General features: G+C 43.2%; 1 protein-coding gene across 5 annotated transcripts; it reads right to left on the bottom strand.

The window, feature by feature from the left end:
* Positions 1-3,754: 3,754 nt before the first annotated feature.
* LOC124478622 (protein SOGA3-like) lies at positions 3,755-21,960 on the bottom strand. Of its 5 annotated transcripts, XM_047036982.1 has the most exons (11): positions 21,898-21,960; positions 20,199-20,985; positions 19,886-20,110; positions 19,577-19,735; positions 19,388-19,459; positions 19,008-19,277; positions 18,737-18,900; positions 17,755-18,508; positions 16,742-16,851; positions 11,658-11,942; positions 10,259-10,735 (listed from the first exon to the last, which is right to left on the bottom strand). In XM_047036982.1, the coding sequence occupies exons 2-10, from the start codon at positions 20,925-20,927 to the stop codon at positions 11,663-11,665; spliced, it is 2,763 nt and encodes a 920-aa protein (XP_046892938.1). In that variant the 5' UTR covers positions 20,928-20,985; positions 21,898-21,960; the 3' UTR covers positions 10,259-10,735; positions 11,658-11,662. The 5 variants fall into 5 exon arrangements, with proteins under 5 accessions (XP_046892922.1, XP_046892911.1, XP_046892930.1 ...); XM_047036990.1 differs by lacking the exons at positions 10,259-10,735; positions 11,658-11,942 and adding an exon at positions 14,436-14,553; XM_047036966.1 differs by lacking the exons at positions 16,742-16,851; positions 17,755-18,508; positions 18,737-18,900; ... (4 more) ...; positions 20,199-20,985; positions 21,898-21,960 and adding exons at positions 3,755-4,558; positions 5,403-7,062; positions 9,593-9,672; positions 14,386-14,553; positions 15,860-16,159 and having other exon boundaries at positions 10,229-10,735.
* Between the last annotated feature and the right edge of the window lie 1,498 nt (positions 21,961-23,458).

The following is a 23,458-nucleotide window of genomic DNA, read 5'->3' as shown; positions in this document are numbered from 1 at the left end:
TGTTGAGCTGCACTTGAGAAACGATGTTGATGTTGTGCTACACTGTCCTATTATTGAAATTAGGTAATATGTGAATTATGTTGTAGTTGCGACTGCTGTTATGTCACTGTCTGGTTATAGCGAGTGCAACCCAGGTAAAATAATGGACCAATTAAAAGCAAAACTATATAAAAGTAAATATGTGTATAATGGGTAAAAACCATTATGAATTTGTCCAAAACTGATAAATTAATAATAATATTAAATTCGAATAAAATAATTGAAAATGGACAGGTTCACCGGAAGTCGTGTGACTCTTCTGTGGCGTGTCGGAATTGACGTGCGGACACCTTTCAGAGTTTGATTGAGAGAACCAAGAGAAGCAAAAATACTGATTCAATTGTTTAAGAACATTAAAAAACTATTCAGTTTTAAAGGAATATAAATCGTAGCGTAACAATCCATGTTGGTTACCTATATTGATGTGGATGGAAGCGGATTACAGAAATTGTTGCCATGCGGACTTTTAGTGTTGTAGCCTAAATGATCCATCTTGGTGAGTCAACATACATATGTATTTAATTTCTCAAATTAATGTACTTTGTTTTGGTTGATAATATTGTAATCAGTGTTAGAAATAATATTTCAATTGTTTATTGAAATGTAAACCTGTGAACATGTGGAGTTTAGCTACACAGCTAATTCAATGTGTTCTAAGCGGCTGAATGTCTGAAACCAGAAACTTATTATTTTGATTAGATAGTTTAATAAATTTGTATGGTCCTGTTGTTTAAATAAATAACAGGCCAGGTTTTTGATCTGGGATCGAAATATAAGAAAAGCCTTCTGGAAACATCGAATGAAGACCTTGCTGGAAACCTACGGTTTCTGTGAAACGGTTTCTGTGGGAGTCAGATGGCTGAGCGGTGAGGGAGTTGGGCTAGTAATCAGAAGGTTGCCGGATCGATTCCCCGCCGTGCCACATGATGTTGTGTCCTTGGGCAAGGCACTTCACCCTACTTGCCTCGGGGGGAATGTCCCTGTACTTACTGTAAGTCGCTCTGGATAAGAGCGTCTGCTAAATGACTAAATGTAAATGTAAATGTGAACCCGAGATGGCGAGCCACCCACGCGAGTGAAATCTTCTGGAGCGAGAGTGCAAACTCTTGACGACGATAAGTGAACTGTATGCCAGAACAAATCAAACAGAAAATAAGCTATTGATCATTTATTTTGTTTACAATTCAAATCTTTTGTAATTGAGGGGACATTGATGGTTTTGAGGACCAGTTAACGTTGCGGTGTCCAATCCCGACCGTTTTTTAGCTAACATTCTGATAAAATGCCACTTCAAATATTGATAAAAATGATTGTATCACGTTTTCAGCTGATTTACTCATTTCACGTTAAGCTTTAACTTCTTACCTTTCAAACTAAATAAATAAATAAAAAATTGTTAGCTTATCCTTTACTAGAGCAGGTAAAAAGACGCTGGCGCCGGTAAATTAGCCGTGCGCTACCTTTGTCCAAACCCGACCGCACTTATCCTCGTAGTAAACACTCGCCGCTGCTGTTTTTCCGGGGATATTAACTTGATCCAGGGTCACCAAACTGACCATAATGCTGTCAATATATCCGGGGTCAATAAGATATCACGCTTAAACATCTCCAAACTATGCGATAAAATCTCAATTTAATTGTTTACCACCACCTGCTGGATGTTTTGTTAAACTCTTCTCATGTCAGAGTAAATATAGTCGCCCGAGCGTCGCCCGAGTGGTCTTTCGGCTTTCTGTCATCAATGTAACTTTCCTAAATTATTTAGACATGTAAACGTCCATTTATGTTTATGAAATTTCACACGTAGATTGTTTGGTATGCCTAAAATAATATTCCTTACACTTTGCTAGCGATTGCAAAAGAAAATGGTGGCAAAAAGACCGGAAACTGGGTGTCCAAATCCCGTTCGGGTTTGGACAATAGTAGTTTACAGCGGTCGGGATTGGACACAGTGACGCTAGTTGATGTAATCTTTTCTTATTTTTCTTTTTGAATATTGTATATATTCTATTGTGTACCTTTAAGAAAAAAAAGTACAGTGTGGTTTAAACATATTCAAGGGTTTACTGAACAACAAAGCTAAATCAAACAATCTTTACTGAAATAAGATTTAAAAAATAATTAGGAAATCTAAATTTAAAATTAATTTCTTTAATTAATAACTGATAAGTAAACTAAAAGTATAAGGTTAAATATCATTCTAAATTAGGAAAACCATGGTTAATAAATAGGTATCAAATTAAGAAATTCCAAGTCAATTTACATTCATTACTAAACAGATAAATAGCAGGATATAAAAGAATAACCACATTTACTTCAAGCAAAATTCATTGGATTTATTATTTTTCATACATTCTGTAAAGTATTAAGTTGTAGTAGATTTCAGAGTATCTGGTTTGCTACAGAAAATAAATCTATGTAATCATCCACCGTATCATATCTGTTCTCTCAGGAACCTAGAGACCTGGTCCTTCTACTTGTACTTGTTACACGAGCACCCTTCTTTGTATTCATTTGTACAAATCACTTTTAGTAGAACTATTCACTTTTGATTCTTGATTACGTTGTACTTGCTATTATAGGCTGCTTTCTAACTGCACTATATGCCAATTGTAATAGAATTGTCTGGTAAATGAGTATAACTACATTTTTTTTACACATTTAGATAAAAAGGGTCTGCCAACAGCCAGAGGTCCCTCCTACCAGAATTCAACTTCTATTTCCCTCGCAGTAAACTACTTGCCACACAACTGTTTTGTGTTTACAATCATCCATTTATAGATCCTGCTTCTCACAGCTTAGTTAGTAAGGGTGGAGGGGGGCGAGGGGTGCTGCTGGTGATAAATCAGCACTAGGGCGCCAAATGTGCTAGGACAGCTACTGAGTCGGGGTCTGGTGGCTGCTGCATGTTACATGTTTGGTGGCTCAGCATCCAGACTTGGGTATTAGCCAGCATGAAGGCATTTCTCTCATAGCCAACAGAGATATAAACAGGAAAGGAGGGCACAAAGCAGGCCGTGGCCTTTAATACCGGATAAAGTTATTTATATCAGCACGGGGTAGGATTTCTGGCACCAAAACATTGTCGTTGCACCTGCTATTTCAGTCATTGGAGGGGTGCAAGATTTCTGACAGTGGTAGGTGTTGTACAGTCTAAGGAATAGGCAAGGATTCTGCCCAGTATAGACTAGACACTTATAAAGTGGACAGCGAATCTACTTCCAGAAGTCCAAAAAATGTATGGGTTATCTTTTCACTACAGAAGGACCGATGACAAGCAGGCAGGAGAGGTTTGATGGAGGGTCTTGTGTCTTCAATAACTGTCTGTACCTGACGTGTGTGTGTGTATGAGAGAGCATGATTGGGGGTTGTCAATGAAATCAGACCCTCCCGGTCTGACGTCAAAGTGATGAACCATCCCCTTAGCTGTGACAAGGTCCATCTCTGTGGTGATCACTCAAAAGATACAGGAAGAGATCACAGACATGTTGCAGTAAGTGTCAACCTACAGATAATTGACTGACTTGTGTAGCATTGCGGTCAGGGTAACGTAAATGCTTAAGTTTCTTGGAAGCCCTTGGAGCAAGATAAGAGATAACCCTTAGTGTTGGGACTTTAAGGCACTCAACAGACTTCCAGCATGACTTCCTAAAATGACTACAGGATCTTTAGCACCATGAGAACACTTCAGAATTTATAAGAAAGGAATATCGAACATGTTCTTACATTTATTACACTCAAAGAAAAGCAAAGGCATCCCTTTCATGATGTTTCACAACTTTCTTTACCACAAATTCCACAGACTGTATTATCCATTAGATAACCATATACTTGAAGTTAATAAAAGTATAAAATTGCCTTGTTAATTTCATACATTGTTCAGATATGTAGGTATTCTTGAATGCTGTACGGCCCCTAAGAGCAGTAAATACAAATTAAGCCATCGACATGAAACTATGCGGCGGTTTATTATTTTGCAACACTGTTGTAAGCACTGTATGTAATTTCTTCAGTAATTTAAGCATGTAAAACGAATTTAACGATGAAGTCACACAGGTACAGTTCTTGCAGCTAGACCCAGATAATCTACAGCTGGAATCAGCAACGTTAACTCAACCTAATGCAGCAATACATTTTAAAGAGGAGTCCTGAACTCATTCACAGCTAAAGCACTTGCAAGTTGGGTAGGATTAACAGTCTTGGAGCAGGTATTTACACAGAGGAGAAAGGAAAGCAGAAGTTGTCTCAGAGTTATTAGAAGGCATCCTAATGGTTTAGACACAGGCTAGTCATCCTGCAGTTAAGTGAGGTCTGTTTCTGTGTGATATGCCGAGTAGGAGAAGGTGTGTTTCTGGGCAGAGACTGTGGACTGTGTGACGGGAGTGGTGGAGGGAGAGGGAGAGGAGGAGGGTGATGGGGAGTGGCTAGCCCAGCGAGAGGGGAGGCGGCGGTTGGCGGGCCGAGCTGGCCTGGAGAAGGTCTTCTGGACAGACTCTGATGAGGACGTTTCTTGGCTCTCCTGTAAAGTAAAAATCCAGTTACACGAAGCATTCATACAGAACTCATAAACCAACAATAATAAAGGTGCACTCATCTGTTGGAGAAGGAAACACCAGAAAAATTCAGGTTATCGACCTAAAGATAAACAACCAAGCGCGTTCAGTGAGAATAGCGCTATATTTAATTACACCAGAGCACTTGACTTTTTGTGTTTCTTTTGCTTCTCCGGCTCATTCTTTATTTACTGGAATCCTGACCTTCCTGGTTAAATGGACGAATATTTGCATCCAAAGTAGAGAGATACGGTAGCTCCTGGTTCCATGCCCAATCAAATTGGCCTGGTAACTATTCCCGGGATGTCAGGAACATTTGCATGACATTAAAGCAGCCTAATCTTCAGACCTGTGGTCTGCTTGGACCTTTGAGTCAGCTGGCTGCTGCAAAATATTTTATGCAATGAAATTGCAACACAAAGGACAGAAAGCTTTGCCAACGCAGCCCCAAGATTAAAGGTTTTGGATTTAGGGGTTTTGACAAACTTCCAAGTTAACTTTTATGCCACTAATTTATTTGTTACTGGCTTTAAAAATCAAATGGCTCACATTGCACAAGGCTTTGGCATCTTTTCTGCAAATACCAGAAATAAACAACATTCCCTGTGGTGCTGTCCTCTGCTATGGGCAGTTTGAAAGTATTTCAGAATGGAATGAATGCGAGGTGAACTTTTCTTCTTAAATTTAAAGACATTTTGTTGGAAACACTCTGAACCAGTCAAAAATAATTGGCATATACTAGATAAGATGGTGAGAGTGTGTGTGTATGCACACATGGTTGCATATATTTGACTGGTAGATTGTACTGACCTGCACAGAAAGGGTCTCTCTGCGGGTGGTCGTCTGTGTCTGTGTTTTTCTGGGGGCAGGTTTAAGGGACAGGTGGTCCATCTCCCGGATGTCCATCAGCTCTATGCGGTCACTTTCTCCCTGGCTAAATCCAGGTTGAGGCCCCTGAATGAGGCTGGGCTGCCTCTGCTGGTACTGCTGGGCCCAGGCAGCACTTTCATAGCTTTTCAGAATCTTCTCTACAGCTCCATAGTTTGACCTTGAATCTGCGGGCCGTGGGTAGGAAGCCAGAGTCAGGGGCTTCCACGGGTGGTCATTAAGGATCCGACGACCGGGTCTGGGGGTATCTGCCTGGGCTTTATGTCCAGCCTGCGTAGGCAGGGTCTCTGGAAGGGGTTGGGCTGTACTGCCTGCATTAGCCTGGTGAGGCCTCTCTCCGAGTTGAGCCTTGCTCTGTTTTGGACTGGCACTCACACAATACGCCTTGAGGTTGACAGGTTCTGTTTCTCTATGTCGTGTGATCCGGGACGGGATGTTTGACATTACAGCGTTTGAGTCATGTGAGACTACGTTAGATGTTAAACTGTCAAAGGTGAATTCCATCACTTCGCCCTCTTGATGTCTTGAGTCTAGGGAGGGTATCCTAAGTTTGACCTCAGGATAGTGAGATGGTGGGCTGGACAGGGCGTGCCCTGGACTCTGGACACAGAGGATGTCAGGCTTGCCTCTCTGGTGTTTGAACTCTGTTCTCTGGGGTTGAAGGTCAACTATGGCACCCCGGGGAGTGACCTCATAACCTACTGTTGGACAAACTGGTTCACAACCCACAGAGACACCTGCTGGGATAAAATCTTCCTCATTGATACCCAGGCCCATCTCAGCCTGAAACAGAGTTCGGTTGAACTCAGCCGTCTTCTGCTCAAGGGTAATGTTCCTCCGGGATCCCTGGGTGTTAATACAGACAATGGGGAGATTTGGGGAGGGCAGATCCAAAAAGTATGGTGAATTTTCACCCATGACCAGCTTCTGTGATTCTGAGCTCTTCGGGCTATCAGAAAGTCTATGGTCTAATCGGTTTTCCCTCCCCACGGTCAGGATGTTCATCTCAGATAAGCTCTTCTGGACAGGAACGTAAGTGGACGACTTGCTGCTGCCAAACCGGCTGCCATCGCAGGACCAGCGGTTATGGCAGCAGCCTGTGTTGCAGTTAGAGTTGGTGGGCACAGAGCAGGAGGCTACACCCACCTCTGTCAGGACTTTGCCCTCATTCTCCTGCAGCATTGCCTCAAACTTCCTCACAATGGATGGACTGTTTGACTTCCTATCCACCACCACACAAGGGCTATGGCACTTTCTGAGAGCAAGTGATTCTTGGGTCTGTACTTCTGGCTCTGGGGGAGTGGGGTTGCTGAGGTACCAGGAAGTGAGGCGAGGGGGGATGGGTGGAGCCACCTTCTCTTGCCCGGGATGTGTGGTGTTTGTTTTTTGTTTCTTGCTACTGGAAGACCAGGAGTCCTTTGTATTGGCCGACCAGGTGATCCAGTTCTGCTCCTCCAGGACCCGAAGATCTGCGTAGAGCTGGTTGAGGTCAAAAGTAATCTCATCCCTCTCTAGTATGGTACTATCTTTGTGCCCACCCTTTTGACCATCTTCCAAGAGGTACGGGAACTCAGTATTGCCCCTAGTGTGAGGGAGATAAGTAGCTAAGAAAAAGTAGCTGGACTGAAGCAATAAACCACCAGAGGGTGTAGTATATCACAAATATACCAACCTGGGGTGCGTTTCCCGAAAGCATCGTAAGCCTAAATTGATCGTAGAGTCCATCGTACGATGGATCTTAGTTGTACGGGCCGTTTCCCGAAACCATCGTAGCTAGAGAGGCACTTGAAAATCGTTGTAGATTAACGAGAGTTCCAGACCAGTCGTAGATCGCTAAGTGCATCGTAGCACAGAGACTCAGTGGAGACACACGTAGGCCGACCATGAAAACTACATTAAACTCATGCTTAAAGTTACTTCCGATGGAAAATAAGATTATTTTGGTCCTCTTTTTATACCAGTTACGCTGGAACTGGGATATTTCTTAGTGAACCATACAAGTTTAACTGCCGAAAAAATATCTGAATCCGGTTTATTCTCAAGTAAATTTAGGTTACACAAAATAATTTGATTTAGTGGGTTTGGCGCATGCAATATTTAAAAAACAAATGTCAGTCTTATTCAAAATACTATAACATTGAAATATGGCTGTTGTAATGTGCAATAGTAACTAGAAATGCATTAACGTAACGCTTTTACGAGTACAATAACACAACAACAATTGAACATTGAAGATGTTTATTAGAATTATAGGGCTGGTGGCACGCCAAGCCCGGTGGATGAAGAGGCTGGTGGCAGAGCCGAGCCTGATGTTATGAGATGGTGGCGCCCAGGAAATGAAAAGACTCCACAGGGTTGACTGGGAAGTCACACAGGGTGAAGGGGCTGGGAGGGAGAGAAAACTTGTACAAAAATCATAAAAGCCATTGAAGATAGCCTAAGTCCTGCACTGCAGACTTGTCCCCTCTGATATGAGGAATTGGATGTGGTCTGGGATGTGGCAAAGTAATTCAGTTGTGACAGCCTGCACAGATCTTGACACTGAGGCCTTGGCGAGCCCATGTCCATCTCCAATAACCTCCAGAAAACTGCCAATGGCATAGAACCTTAACACTGCCAGTAGTTGGGTTACAGGGGTCAGTGCAAAGGACCACCTTGTTAGCCTCTGCAAGTCTGCTTCTATGTGGTTCAGGAGCGTCATGATATCATGATGTCATCTGACATATCTTACACTCATAATGAGTATAATTGATCAACCATCAATTAAAGTAGAGTTGATCATTCATGTCAGAAACAATGATTCCATGTTGAAGACATGGGGTATTCATTACTTATGTGTTTGTCATTTGTCACAATGTCATTTGTGGCCAATATGTGAGAATTATGAGATTGCAAACATGGTCTTGGGAAGCTGTTGGCCTATGCAAGATTGTAGATATAGTCAGCACTAGAAAATAAGACAGTAAATATGTTGGATTGAGATGCTTGTAGTTGTACATTGAATTGTTTAGGCTGCTAGCTGGGACATGCCATGTGTACCATTCATATGCATGGTTTTTAACCTTGTAGTTCAATCAAGTAGTAAATATAGGACTCATATATATATGCCTATGGAAAGTGGAGTACCAAGAAGAGTTAAAAACCAAGGCACAAGTAATTTGAGAAATAGTTGTTTTATGGGAGTTTGTTCTCCCTGCTCCTGCTCCTCACATGGATCTATAAGTTAAACATGTAAGGATTGGACAGGCAACACTGAATATATGATACAATACACAATTCAGCCTTTACTTAATTTAAATAAACATTGTATGCTTAAGGCTATAAGGTAACCTAAATGTGACACTACCTTGTTAATTGGGCAGAAGAATAGGCACAGAAATGGAGGGCCTTGTGAACTTCATCCCTTCAAACAAAAGCTTCCTCACCTTAATTTGGAGACGAGCCCACTTAATTTCCAAGACCTCCTATTGGTATTTAGCATCATGTGTCGCTGATTGCAAGGTCCTAAAACCGGTGTAAAACTCAGATGCAGCATAGTTTGCACGTTCACCTTATTGTCTTTTGCCTTCATGTAGCATCACATTGAAAAGTACTCAAATAAGTAGCCTATAATAAATGTAAAGTTTTCTGTAGCGACAGAAAATATATTTTTGTGTACCGTAATTCGTCAAATATTTTGGTTAACGTTTTAATTTTAAAGTCTTCAAGTTGCGTCAGAAGAATCACATTTCAGTACAATGGACAGCGTCTTGTTAAGTGCAACTTAAGAGATACGTACGATGGTTCTCCTTACGAGCATGTTCGGGAAACGCACGTAAGAAAGAACGATGGATCGTTATTTTCATCGTAGAGAACCCTCGTAACAGCTACGATCCATCGTCATCGGGAAACGCACCCCTGGTTTGTGCTGTCAAATGCCACAACCCATGGTATATTTGTGATTTATTATACCTCCCCAAATGTTTTATTTCTTTTATACAACGATTACATGATCTGGACTTCTTTAACATTGAACTATGCAGAGACAAGATGTTCCTAAAGTTAGCTTGATGGTCAACTAGTCCCTTATGTTGTCTGGTTAAGGAGGAAATACTGAGGACCGAGGACTTCACCTCTTATCTTTAGCCTTCCTTCTGATCTCATCCTGGTAGCTACACAGCTCCTCACTGACCCGAGCTATCTCCTTCAAAGCCTAGACAGAGAAAGAGAAAGGCAGATGGGTATTAATGAAAGATAAGATTTATAGATTGGGTAAAGCCAAGGATGATGATAATATTGATAAAAAAAAAGGACATGATGAGGGCAGAGGAGGAAGGAAGAGTTGAAAGAATATTGAGTGACAGTGCTAGACAAGTAGGGGACCGGAGGATTTAGATTTCTTAAATTTATATTTAAAATGTAGGCCTTTAAAGATAAATAAATACGATTTATTTTCTTACATCAAATAAGTGGTGTTCTTGAAACAAGATGAGCCATCTTACATAACAAATAACAGCACCTTACAAACCTTATGACAATAAGCTAAAATAAAAGCTTGTTTCATCTGAGATATGACTCAAAACAAGACATTTTCCAGACTATCACTCACCAAAGATATTCAAGATGCAATGTCAAAAAACAAATCCCTAAATCTCACTGAAATGTTACTTGTTAGGTGATTGTGTCTTATTTTCAGTGTAATTAGATATTTGGACAAGAAATTAGACAAGTATCCTTGGTAAGATTTAGATCTTTGGCAGTTGACTTACAGTGTTGAGAGCTGTTGTGTTCCTTTTTTTTCCGTTGCTGTAGCTAGAGTCCTTGCTATGGCTTCTGCTGAAAGGTGCCTGGACTCTGACATTAACTTTATCCATGATGTCCCTCTCAGGCCCCTGTCCCATCACTCCTTTCAAGATGGCCTCCAGCTCTGCAGTGTCAACTTCCTGTGTCTCAACAGACTCCTGCTCCTCCGCCTGCGTGACTCCGCCTAGTTCATCCAACCGTTGCACCTGGCTGCTCCTGACGACACAGTTGGCAGTGGAATTCGTCATGCTGCTTCCATAGCGACCGGCCAACCCATGACTGTTGCTGGAGTTGCTGTTGCTGTGGTTTGTGCGTTGGGGGGTGTCAGACTGACAGCTGCTGCTGGGGGGGTCTGAGACCGAGGGTTCACTGAGCAAGCTGGACCCCGTACTGCTGGAATGCAAACTGAACCTCTGACCAACGTCTTGAACGTTCCCTCCTCTTTCTCTCCTTGATCTCACCTCCTTGTATAGCTACGAAAGAGAGGGGAAAAGGAGACATCTTTTACTTAAACGTAAAAGGACCCAACCTCTACTGGGTTTTCCCCTTTCCCCTTGGCTCGTCGTATGCATCTTGACAAATGTGTTATTTCACGTAAATGCATTGGTAAACAAATAGTTAATGAGATTTCAGTGACCTTTCCCATTCTCCAATTAAAGCAACAGGTCTGAAATGCAGCCTTGCCCTGAAGGTACAGGACACTGTTCTGACAGAAATAGCTTGAAGCTGTGAATGGGGTGGTACCTCTTTGATGTGTGCAGGTCTTGAGCAAAAATAGGCACCGGATGGTAAGATCTGCAGGGATGTTTAGCATCTTCCATATACCACTGTTTACTGTCTTGCATTTTGAGTTTCCAATGCGGAAGTAATTAGAATTATAAACAGTATACTATTTAAATAATTCACATTTTGGTATGTCTATTGCTATTCTGTAAGCTCGCTGTCCACAGTTCCGGAGGACATGTGGCCAAACAATGTTTCACATTTATGGAAATGTTTTCATTCATTTGCTGATGAGTCATGACATCATGTGTGATGTGTGAATGACCACATCTACTGAACATTCAATTGACATGTAGACAAACCCATAACTATACTGGTGGCATTATTAGTGATGCACCAAAATGAACATTCTAGGCCGAAACCCAAAATTCAGGATGCAGTTGGCCAAAATCCGAAACAAAAAATTACTTTTTTTTAAACGTATTTTAAAATCGATTTTTTGTATAATTGTAATAATAAGACTTTGTCAAAGTGTGAGATCAGTTTGGGAAAACGATCTAGGAGTGGAGAGGTCATCTATACTAGTTTAGCTCTCTGGGTGTAACTGATCAGCAAATGTACAAGCTACTGTTGCATAGTACAGTATTTGACCCAGGTCTGCTCTCATCTCACCTCATCTATCTTGGTCTGCATGTCTCTGAGCTGGCTCTCCCACTCCCTCCTCTCAGAGGCGAAGCGCTCCAACAGCTCGGAGCGCTCCTTGAGCCAGCCACGCTCATTGAGATCCAGGCGACAACGTAGGTCCATGGCGGCCGTGTGGGTGTCGGCAAGCAGCTGTCGCTGTTCCTCCCTGTCCCTCCGTAGCGTCTCACTGGGCCCCACCCCACCTCCTTGCACCACCTCCGCACCCACACCCCCAACCACGACAAGCCCACTTGCACTTCCTCTAGCTTCCAGCTGGGGAGGGAGGGAGGGAGGAGAGGGGGTGAGAATGACATCAGGGAAGCAAGAGAATGATAATTAAGGTGTGGCAGGAAGAGAGAGATGGTGGAAGTGAGGGACCAGAGGGACAGGGGGAAAGAAAGACATGAGAGGAAGCAAGAGATTTAAAACATCCTATGGAGTTCACTGAGGATAATGGACAATTTCTCGCTTCCCAGGACATCACACCTGAACCTGTCATCACCTACTTCCTGTGTCCATGACAGGGGAGGATACAAGAGAAGTAGTTAAATTAGATAAGAATGGCCATAACATGTCTCAATTTAATATGAACCCAAACTAATTCCTGTGTAGCACACAACTACAACACAAACCCAAATGTTAATCCTGAAGGAGATTTCAATATGGTTAAGACATTTGTTGTAGTTTTCTTGTACTTAGATCAAGCAGGCCTTAAATCTGCTATGAGGGGTTGAGGTTCAAGTTGAAGGACATTTGCTTCCTTTCTCTGTGGTCAATATGTGTCTTCTGCTGCAGTCAAATAATAAAATATGCAGCTTTTAATTTGAATTTGCCCAGGACAATGCATCTTTGTGTGCTGCAGTTGGGACGTGTTAACAACATAGCCTAACCTCCACCATAAAGCTCTCTCTCTGTCAAGAAGCTATTTCTGCAAGCGGCCAAGGGCCATGAAGTATGGAGACTGAACAGAGCAGTTCTGTCTGTGTCCCAGTGCTTTGAACTCTTTTCACAATTGCAGAGAAAGGATAACTGGAAATGTCCATAGTCTATTTCAAACCATAACATAAACATACAATGAAGGAGTGCAAAAACAGAGAAGTGCACAGAAATAGCCTGAGGAAGGCAGATAGTGGACTGACTCTTCTCTTAGCATACTTATACCCCCCCCCCACATACACACACAAACACATACACACTAACTACATACTGAAGAGACACACACATTGTGTAGTAAGGTGACTGTCACCATGGTGTCCCACTATAAATAGGTGACACACAGCCAAAGACTTACATTGTCACATTCCTCAGGGTGGGGAAAGAGAGTAACTGGAAGGGGGTGCTTCTTTCTCAGTAAATCAGAAGTATGCACAAAATATGTCTGCAAATATCCTTCACTAGATGCCTGATGGAAGGGCCCGGGGGCTTGGAGGGGCAGCTTATGTTTTAACTACACTGTGGCAGGATGTGGTGAAGGGAGAAAACTGTTTTTACAATGGAGCGCACTCTTCCCAGCATAGCTCTACAGAAGGCCAAACCAACATTCCCTTTCTGTTTATGTAATCAAACTCTAGTGTACCCACTAGCTCAAAACTAGAGGGGACAACATTTGAATTCAAGGTACAGGCCGTGTTTGGTAAAAAAAAAAAAAGAGAAAAGTTGCTCACTTGACTTATAGAAAAGTCAAAAAACTGTTTTAAACCAAATACGGGTTACTTGGGCAAGACAAGTATGAAATGTCACATGCTAAAGGATGTAGTTTACACAGTGTGAATAGACAAGGATTTATATACAGGTGCATATTGTACTGTCCAGACATAGACACGCAAACACAACTCCCTGGCAGTCACATTGGCATGGTGGCATAAATGTCAAAGAGGCATTAAGACTGCAGCTTTCCTTTCTGACTGGCCAGATAAAAACACTCACCAGAACACTGCCTGCTCAATCTGATTCTATCTTTTTAAGGTTGTGAGTAGGAACATAGGAACAAAAGACTAACATAGGCAGATAAACACAGAGAGAAGTCTGCAAGGCTTCATCCCAGTGTCAATGAACGCAATGGAGAGCTTCATGACCATCTCAGACTAACTAGGCATAATCCTCAACAACAATTCCACATCTTCAGAATGCCCTTTAGAAAACACAATTCAAAATGAAACAATCCTATTTGATGTGCTTTAAAACTGTTTCCACAGTGGAAAAAACCCAAAGCAATTATTTCTTCCTTTGAAGAACCATTTAGCCTATTGTTGATTTGCAGCTGTTCACAATAGCTCCTCCAGAGAGAAGAAACTGGTGAAAGGTGAACTGTGGATCTGGCTAGGGGGACACACTAAGCTTTTCTCGTTTTGGGTGTAGAGCTTTTATCTTAGTGGGAGCTTGAAGGGGTGCCAGGAAGACTTATCGCCTCAGTAACAGTGATAAGTGTGACCCCCAACCCTACTCACCACATTTACGCATCTTGGGCCTCCCACATATAATCTGAGAGTCTGAGTGCTGGCAGGGGAGAGTTGTTGGAGAAAGAAAAAATGACTGCCTATTAAACATGCATGGTATCCTAACCCAGGTAGGTCTACTTGGTAAACTGCATTTGCTCAGTAAACTGATGTCTAGCTCACTAAATCTCTCTAAAGTATGAACACACAAGCACAGTCACTCAAATACGTATGTTACATAGAAATGCCTATCATGACGTTAATGGTTTTTGTTATTGTACCTGTGCAATTTGGCATTTCAACTCTGCTCTTTCTAAGTCCCATGCACATCTGTCCCTTCTGTAATGAAGTTGTAGCTCGCTCCTCTTCTCCTCCTCTCTCTTTACTTCCCCTTGTACCTCTTCCAAAACCGATTTCAGGTCTAACAAAATCCTTCTGTTCTCCCCACCCTGCAAAACGAAAATGAAGACACCTTTACATGATAGAGTAAAATCCTACTGTCAGCTGGAGAGCAATTTCCTTTTTAGTCCTCAGCTAACTTTATTTACTTGTATATCAGCAACTTGTCTTAAGAGTATTTCCTTCTCTCGCATCCATTCCTTCTTGTCCTGTCCGTGGCGTTTTTTTAAGTCTTCAAATTTTTTTTTTATGCGAGTGTGATGAGACTGGGGTTCAGGCCCCCGAACTTGCCCTCGAGCATCCTCAAGTGATGTTCCAACTCCCGGTTGAAGCTGCTCGAAGAACTGGCCTACGGTGGGGGGAGATGAGACCCTCCTTAGCTGACTGCAACTTCTCCCCCTTCCCAGCCTCGAGCACGGAACGAATTCCCAACCCTGAGCTGGCACGTACCCGCCAACACCACCAACCCCGTGCAACCCTGACCCATTTCCGAAAGCATTCCACATTTCTCATCCAGTAACAAGCAAACAAAAAATGACCGCCTTCTGGTGACCGTTATGTAGCCGCAGCTTAATTAACCACACCCGGCCTTTTCCCTTGTCGCCTGTTCTCTACGGCAGCCACCACCGCTTCGTTCGCGCAACAGCCACTAGGCGCATTTTGTCCGCTCCATGTCACCCCAGCTTAACAAGGTCAAACTGTCATTCTGGTTTGAGACAGTCTGCAGAGGTCTCACTCTACATTCCCCCACCTACAGATGTCTCTCAGCGTCTTTGCATATCAAATCGTAAACGCGTTTTCATTACGTAACCATAAACTTCTGGTTTCTAAGAAACTTTTTCGCTGCTTGTGTAGTCAGGGGCACCCAGTAACGACTCCGTCGTAGGCAGAGATATTGCCAAAAATATGCATGACCCACTAATGTAAGGGCAGCGGAGTATTTTTACCCCTGTAACCATGCATATCTTTTCCTTCAATAACCAGCTGGTAGAAACGGAGAAATGTTGGCGCAGAACTTGTTTGGACAGGCTAATTAATCACGTCTCAGTACTGTCAGAAGCTGCAATATAACGCTTGTCTTTGATTTGTGTTTGGCCACATACAGCTGGAGTCCAGTGTGACGGTGGCACTCATTACGTTTACGTGCAATACCCATCACACTTTTGCCAGAACTTTGACGTCAGGGCTAGCTTTTGCCGTTAATGTCACAACATGTTGACTGAAGACTATCCTCCATCAAGAACAACATGGATTGGATGTTCTTAGTAAACAACCTTGTTGACATTACTTTGCTGACAAACAGGCTACCCTAAAACTATGGCACTTGGCTAGTTCTTCTAGGGGGTAATGTCTTACCTGTTCGTGCCAAAACATGAGGTTGACTGACAACCAAATGCGGTGTTTTCCAAAGGCTGTTTTCTTCGATGCTCTGTTGTTGTCTTGCGCGCAAATGAAATCATACACAAATTAAACTTTCTACAAAGGTAGATGTCATTTTAATTATGCCCAAACAGTACTTGCGCAACAGCTGCAAATCTCCGCACGCACACATCTCCCCCTCACAGCTGGTCCTAATATATGACGCATTATCCAGCGGTGGAATGAGAGTAAATTACTTGCCCCGCCCCCATTTCTGGAGCAATCCGAATATTTATAAGAACAATCCCACACATCCAGTCTATTTCTGGCTTCCAATTGTTGTAAGACCTGGAACGTAATATGTGACAAGACTGCTGTCACATAAAGCCATTCCTGTGTGGCTTCAGTCATTGTTGGTAGTCTATGAGAAGGACTCAGCATACAGTGGACACAAGCTACAGCTTTAAGCAGGCATTAATGATACAATGAGTGAAAAGAAAACATGATTGCCTGCCTTTATTTCCAACTTAATTTAAATTCAAGAGGTGAAAACAAAGACGACAAATGGAGCAGACGCATCTCACTTGGAGAAAATATATTCAGCTCATTAGCTTGCAACATTTGCTTTTTAAATGTTTACTTATTTTTTCAAGACAGTGACTAGACTACAGCATAAGGTAGGTGTCTTGGTGTCACTATGATCACAAAGTATATTTATACTTGCGACGGGGCCATAACTTTTAACTTAATCAGATTTGTTTGTATGAAGATAAACATCCAGGAACATGCGACCTGGAGTTTTAGTATAATAACAGATGTTTAGTACTGTAGCATGGATTCCAAACACAGTACAGAGACATTCAGTAGTCCTCTACTCACCTCATATACACTGATGTGTCTCTTTGATGTGACATGTCCCCAGTATTGGTTGAGAGCTTCTGAGTTGGATCATGATAAACGAAGAAAGAGCCTCCTGTACCTAGTGTGACCTTGTGTATGTTTAAAATAAATAGAAAAAGTAAAGAAAAATAAAGGTGTAACAGATGTAAAATGGGCCGGTGTACTTTTACAGAACAAAGAAAAGGGTGAAAAGAAAAACCAACTTAAAGATGGTGGCATAAGAAAGTGATGAAAATAGGACAAGTATAAGGATCAGTAAAATGATAGGTTGAAACATCTGGTTGGGTTGGATTAAAGAGGGATGTGTTAGGATCACAAATGTAGAAAATGGAATTGTACAGGGAGTGAGCAGAAGAAGGCTGTTAGTGAACAGAGATAATAACAGAAACAGGAACCATATTTACATTCCTAATCTTAAAGGCATGACATCTAGTGTGTTTGAGATTCACTTTTTGTCATATTTCCCTAAATAATCTTTCACATCTTGATAGCAACCAATACATATAAAGGTTTGACGGTAAAATGAAATCAATCCGACATCTATGGGTGTCGCAAGACTGTAAAAAACACAACAAATCATTAAGCCGTACCCTGACTAATGATTGGACGGGCTACCTGTCTGTCTGTCTACCTGCGCACACTCTACCCCTGCACTTAATGTGCGTTACTGTCGTTTTGTGGGAGTGGCTTTGAAGGGAGGGGGTGGGATGTTTAGGTTTGAATCGTGTGAAACAGAAGCAAAAATAGCTAGCTCCGCAAACTTGCCTAACCCATCTTAAATGTCTAGATCATTTGAATAAAACCACTAAAAGAGGGGACGTGAGTTAGTTTTCAAAAGTGGGTGGGACAACTTTTGAAGTGCTTGAATGAGTAAGTAAGTGAGTGAAAGAGTGAGTGAGCATGTGAATACATGTTTTTGTCTGACTGGCTGGCTTCCATCTATGTCTCTGTCCTCATACTGTTAGTATGAGGAGGGTCTCCCTCCTACTCACAGATAGAGGTTCCTCATCTGTCTTTCCCTCAGGCTTGGGGACCTCCAGCCGGTCAATGAATCCCTGCAGCTCCTTCCGGAAGGCCTTCATTTGGGCATTGATGCGGTACAACAATTCGTGCTCCCGGATACAATTCCCCTCATCCTCCTCAAACAGCTCCCCATTGGACACATAGACCCTGGCTTCAGCGATGATGGTGCTGGTGTCAGCTATGAGCCTGTCTATGGTTCGGCTCAATCTCTCCGCCTCAATGCGGATGTCAATCATTTGCTGCCTGTCTTTCAGGCTCCGGGATAAAAAACGGGTGTCTGGGGAGTAAAGGGAGCGAGTCGGTGTCAGGCAACGCATGTTCCTGACCTCATCCGAGTCGCTTTCCCCTCCAATAGGACCCTCGCGCTTTCGGTGTGGCGGGAGAAGGCGAGGCGAGGAGGAGCCGTCGTCGCGACCCCCGTCACTTTCAGCATCGCTGTCCCGAGGGCTGGAGCGCAGGGAGAGGTGCGAGGCCAGGTCGTAACGCTGCATGTTGGACAGCAGCACGCGGTTCTCGTACTGCTGCTGCATCACCTTGCCGCTCAGCTCATTAATCTGCAGCCTGGCTGCCTTCAGCTCCTCCTGGAGGACCTCCATCTTGGCAGTATCTGCTTCTCCTCCCCCCCCGGCCCCTCCTGCTCCATGGCGAGAGCCCTCCTTGTACTTTAGTTTGTTGAGCTCACCCGTTACCTTCTTGTTTTCCTCTTCCATATCAGCTAAGTTCCTGTAGGACATGAGGGAAAATGTACTATGGATACCGATAAAACACCTCATAAAATGAGATTTGGTTTACCTAGTCAATGTGTTTAGCTGTGTGTTTTAATATCTAATGAATGGGTTTCAGTGGGTCATATTTTAACCAAACCAATGAGCTTTGTAATTGGGGCAATTGCACTCAGTTTGAGGAAAAACAGGCTCTGTCATGTGTGATGTTATGCTTTTCCAGTCCTACCTGCGTAGCAGCTCTGCTTCGTCCTCCACTAGCTGCAGCTGCTGCCGGAGCTCTGACAGAGCTTCGCCCTGCAGCTTGGAGCTGTGGTCCCTCGGCCCGCCGCATGCTGCCAGGCTATCCTCGCGCATGTCCTCCAGTTCGGCCTTCAGACCACGGTTCTCCACCTATGGCAAGAGGCACAGGCCAAAATTAGTTTGTGACTTGATGAGTCATTTCCATGTGTGCTGTCACTGAATGTTGTGTTTGCTTAAATCAATCAGTAATCAATCACCTCTAGCTCAATGATCTTCCTCCCCAGAATGTTGGCCTCCTCCTCAACCAGACGCAGGCGGAGCTTGAGCTCTGATTCGCGCGTGGTTGGTGGTCCCCCTGCCTCACCCTTGGGCAGGGGGCTGTCCACATCTCCGTAGAAGGAGCGATACTTTTGAAGCTCGGCCTCCAGGCGGTCCTTCTCCTTGTCGATCTTGGCCATCTTCTTTCTCATCAAGACTGCCTCTTCCTTGATGAAGGCCAGTTGGCATTTCAGGTCCTCATTTTCCTCCTGTCAGAGGAGTCAAGATTTTTGTCAAGAACTATGAAAATGAACCCAGAGTCATTGACATTTGTGGTAATTCAAATGTGTTTTTTAATGTACACAATGCATAACCTCACTTCTATGGGTGTCTGCGGAACCCTTTTCTCTGATCTCTGCACGTCCTTGTTCCCTCTTCTTTTCAGTGACAGCTACACAGAAAAAAAAGTTCAATTCTCTTTTTCTCAAGTTCAAGGAAGGGGAAGTGATGTCACCAACACATCAAGACATGTGCACGCACGCACACAGACACATGCATTCAGTCGTACCTCCTTGGCCTTCTCCAGTTCATTCAGCAGAGCTTGCTTAGTCACCTCCACTTCTATAAACTGCTGTCTCAGGTTCTCATTCTCCTCCTCTGTCTTTGTCCGTCTTTCCTCCACACTTTCCAGTTCATGGTGCAGCCTCACTGAGACATCTTTTGCCACCTAGATAAAAAAAATAGAATAAAAAACAATGTGAGGCAATGCAAGACAATGCAGTACACGGGGAGTCGCAACAACAAAACATCAGCTAGTGATCTAGCACCACACCCTATACCACCATGTTCATCTTGAACAAATATTTGAGCACCATACCTTCAGGTCTTGTTCCAAGCTCCTTAGCAGTTCCCCGTCCACCTCACCAGTTTCGGCAAAGCGGAGCCTCTTCCTTTCCGCTTTCCTCAGACGGTACTGAAGAATCCTGCAATTCTTATTGGCCCTTTCCAACTCGCGACGAATGTCCTGCAGTTGGCAAGCGTCTTCTTCATAGAATGAGTCTCGCATTTCATCCATCTCTGCTCGCATTTCCTGTATTTCATTCTATAAATGATAGCGAATATTGGTGAATATTATCGATTTAAGACACGTTATTCCGTGGCTAAAAACAAACACATGCATTTGAGTTTACCTTCAACTCTTCGTTTTCATCCTCCAGTTTCTCTATTTTATCTTGCAATCTCTGGTCAGGCAGGGGAGGCACTGGTTCATGAATAGCTGCCTCGAGGTACAGTTCCGATTCGGAGGCCGGAGAAAGAGGTGTTTTTGTCTGCATCTTCCCCACCTTTTTCCCCAAACTCTTGTTCAGATGGAACTGTATCAATTCAGACTGTAAGCACCCCTCTTTCCAAAACCCAGGCCCGCAGCTCACGGTGCTTTTGGAGCTTTTCTTTTGGCCGTTTGAAGCACTGTCTCCTCTCGGGTGTTTACTTTTTAATTTGGGCGATTTCGATGAACAAGGCTGGTCAGAGACAACACGGATCGGCTCTCCCCTAGTTGGAGACAATAAATCAGTGCAACGTGTATCTTCGGGAATATTAGTGCGCTCTTCGGCTCGCTCACTTGTCACGGCCCTCATCTGTGTAAGGTTTTCAGTACCAGTAGCCTGGACAGCTGCCGCGCCTTTGAATGACTGCCTTTCTTTGCTGGTAGCGGTTGAAATTGGCGACTGACCACGGCTGCTTCTTCCACCGCTTTGTTTTGACGTGATGGACTTAGCCTGAGTGTTGCTTTTCTGTGTCCATTTAGATCCTGTCTCTTTTCCCCCAGACGGAGAAGAGGCTCTCTGTTGCTTTCTGTTGCTATTGTCCGCCTGCCGCTGCTGTGCCGCGTCGGCAGCGCCGCTTGCGGCCGGTTTCATGGTGTCATCCACGGACGTTCAGTGTATCCACATAGGCCTACTTTTTTCCATGAGGCAACTGAAAAACAATTTTAAAATATTAAATGACACTTCGAAGTTAAATAACGTTTACTCTCTTGTTGCTGGGCAAGTTACAAAAGTTGGGTACTCAAGGGCAGGCTGCTGAAAAGAGAGCCCTTTAGAGCGGCATAATCCATTGTGAATGGTTTGTGCAGTGCTGGGCTGGGTGCTGCTCTGTAGCTAATTTCTCATTTGAATGTCACTGACACGCGGTACAACAGCATCCTCGTGAATCTTACCATCCAATTCAATACTGTGCTGCGCGTGCACGTGCCATCCGTCTTGTGTGCCAATACCCAATCATCCCGTACTAAACCATTTCGGAAAGAAACATTTCCCACAGTCTAGAGAATTTGTATTGTCCAACGATTCCCGGAGAAAGTGTTTCAGTATTGAGTCACCTTCGAGCAATCTCAACCGTGCCGTTCGATGACATTACTCCGAAGGACAGAACAGCACAACAAATGGGGAAGAGACAGGCACACGAAGCTCGCTCTGTACCAAATTATAGGGGCAAGATTGTAGACAATGCTCGTTTGTCCTTTAAGCTATGAAGTGACTTTATAGGAAGCATCGTTGGATGGATTCAACTCTGCAGCGACACGCGATAGATGTAGGGGAATATTCACGATCAATAGGGGAAAGACAAATTTGAACAATTAATCCATAATGGTGATAACATACCTATCATAAAACATATCCCACAACTACTGACAATACGAGTTGTCTCAACAACGAAAAATAGTACATCAGTGCATCGGTGCATCAGTGCAGACCTTTATATGATGACGAAAGAAAGAATACACATTCAAACAATGTCCTTGTTGCCACACAGCTGTGGCATATGCCCTGTAGGACACTTACATTTGTAAACGGATGACTACAATTACATTTTCAAACACATTCTTACCTCTTGTCTGGCGGCCGTGATGAGAACACAGGATGCTGACAGGGAGCATCCGATAACCGACAGCGGATACTGTTTCAAAATGCATGCATGACGGGAGGAGGGGCGGGTCAAGCACGGCACACACTCCGAACAGTATAAGCATGGGCGTATCTAACCCTAAAGTTTCATTAGCCCCCCCAAATAAAAAAAATAATAATAATACTTTTACTTATATTTTCATGTTTTTTTTTTATCTAAATGTGTTAATTTCTCTTCCTAAAACCTACTAGATAACCCATAGGAGGACACTAGAAGAAACTTTCGACATCTAGTGACTGCGGCTTCCTTTGCAGTGACTTACAGTCTCGCTAAACAGAGAATCGCTAAACAGAGAATCAGAGACATGACAAGCTTGTCAGCTTTGCCTGGATTCGAACCTCTGACGTTGACGTTTCCAGGACACCAATTTATCCTAGTGAGCTATTCTCAGTGCTGGAAATCACAGATTTCAGTTACTGGGTAAAAATATTAGCAGTTTTTCCTGTGGCAAGCGTGGTCAGATTATTTTGACATGTCACAGTGATTGTGGTCTGAAGATAATCTGTGCCAAATTAGGTGAATTTTTTATATTCACCGAAAACGTTTTATTCATTCATTCAGAATGGCGGCCACATCAATTCAGCTGGTATCACTATTTAACATGTGTCAGACACGGGATCGCCCCCTAGCGGTTAGATGACACAACCTTTTGTGGACCTCTTTGGAACAGGGTCCCGAACACCTGTACCAAGTTTGATGTCAATTCAGCAAATATTTCCTGAGATATGATCTCACTTCCTGTTTTGGCGGCTTCATCGCTGACTTTGATCAGCATTACCGGAAAAACTGTTTTGAAAATCAAAAACCATGTGAAAACGTAAATTTTTGCCTATTGCAGCGACACCTAAAGTTGAAATGGCATGACCTATTTTGGACTTCTTTAGAACAGGGTCCCTAGTCCCTATAGCAAATTTAGTGTCAATGCAGTAAAGAGGTGCTGAGATATGACCTGACTTCTTTTATGGTGGCTTGGTTGACGACTTTGATTGGTTGACGACTTTGTTTGGCTGTTCCAGTCAAAAGGTTTAAAAAATCTAAAAAAAGTGATGTATTTTGTGTGGCTCGGTCTGAAGATGATCTGTGCCAAATTTGGTGAAGATTGGACAAACCTTATAGGAGAGGTAGCGAAAAAACGTTATATTCAAAATGGCGGCCACATCAATTCAGCCACATACATTTGATGTGGCTGTAACTAACAAACGGTTGCAAAAATCAAAGCTCCAGGGGATCTTGGTCTGAAGATCATCTGTGGCAATTTTGAAGAAGATTCGACAAGAATTGTAGGAGGAGTAGCGAACAAACGCTTTATCTTTACATTCAAAATGGCGGAGAATCTATAGAACTGGGTATGATGACATAGAGTGCGTTGAACTCGTCTTGTTCCAGGGAATCCAACGATACCTCATTTTGGACAATGGGGCATGTGGTTCAAAAGTAACATGTGTAAACACACCTTCAACTTTGACCCATTGGTGGCACTAGA

The sequence above is a fragment of the Hypomesus transpacificus genome, chromosome 2 (assembly GCF_021917145.1).
Source record: "Hypomesus transpacificus isolate Combined female chromosome 2, fHypTra1, whole genome shotgun sequence".
In the NCBI taxonomy this organism is placed as follows: domain Eukaryota; kingdom Metazoa; phylum Chordata; class Actinopteri; order Osmeriformes; family Osmeridae; genus Hypomesus; species Hypomesus transpacificus.
Note: the sequence above shows the minus strand (reverse complement) of the source record. Positions and strands in the feature narration are given on the sequence as shown.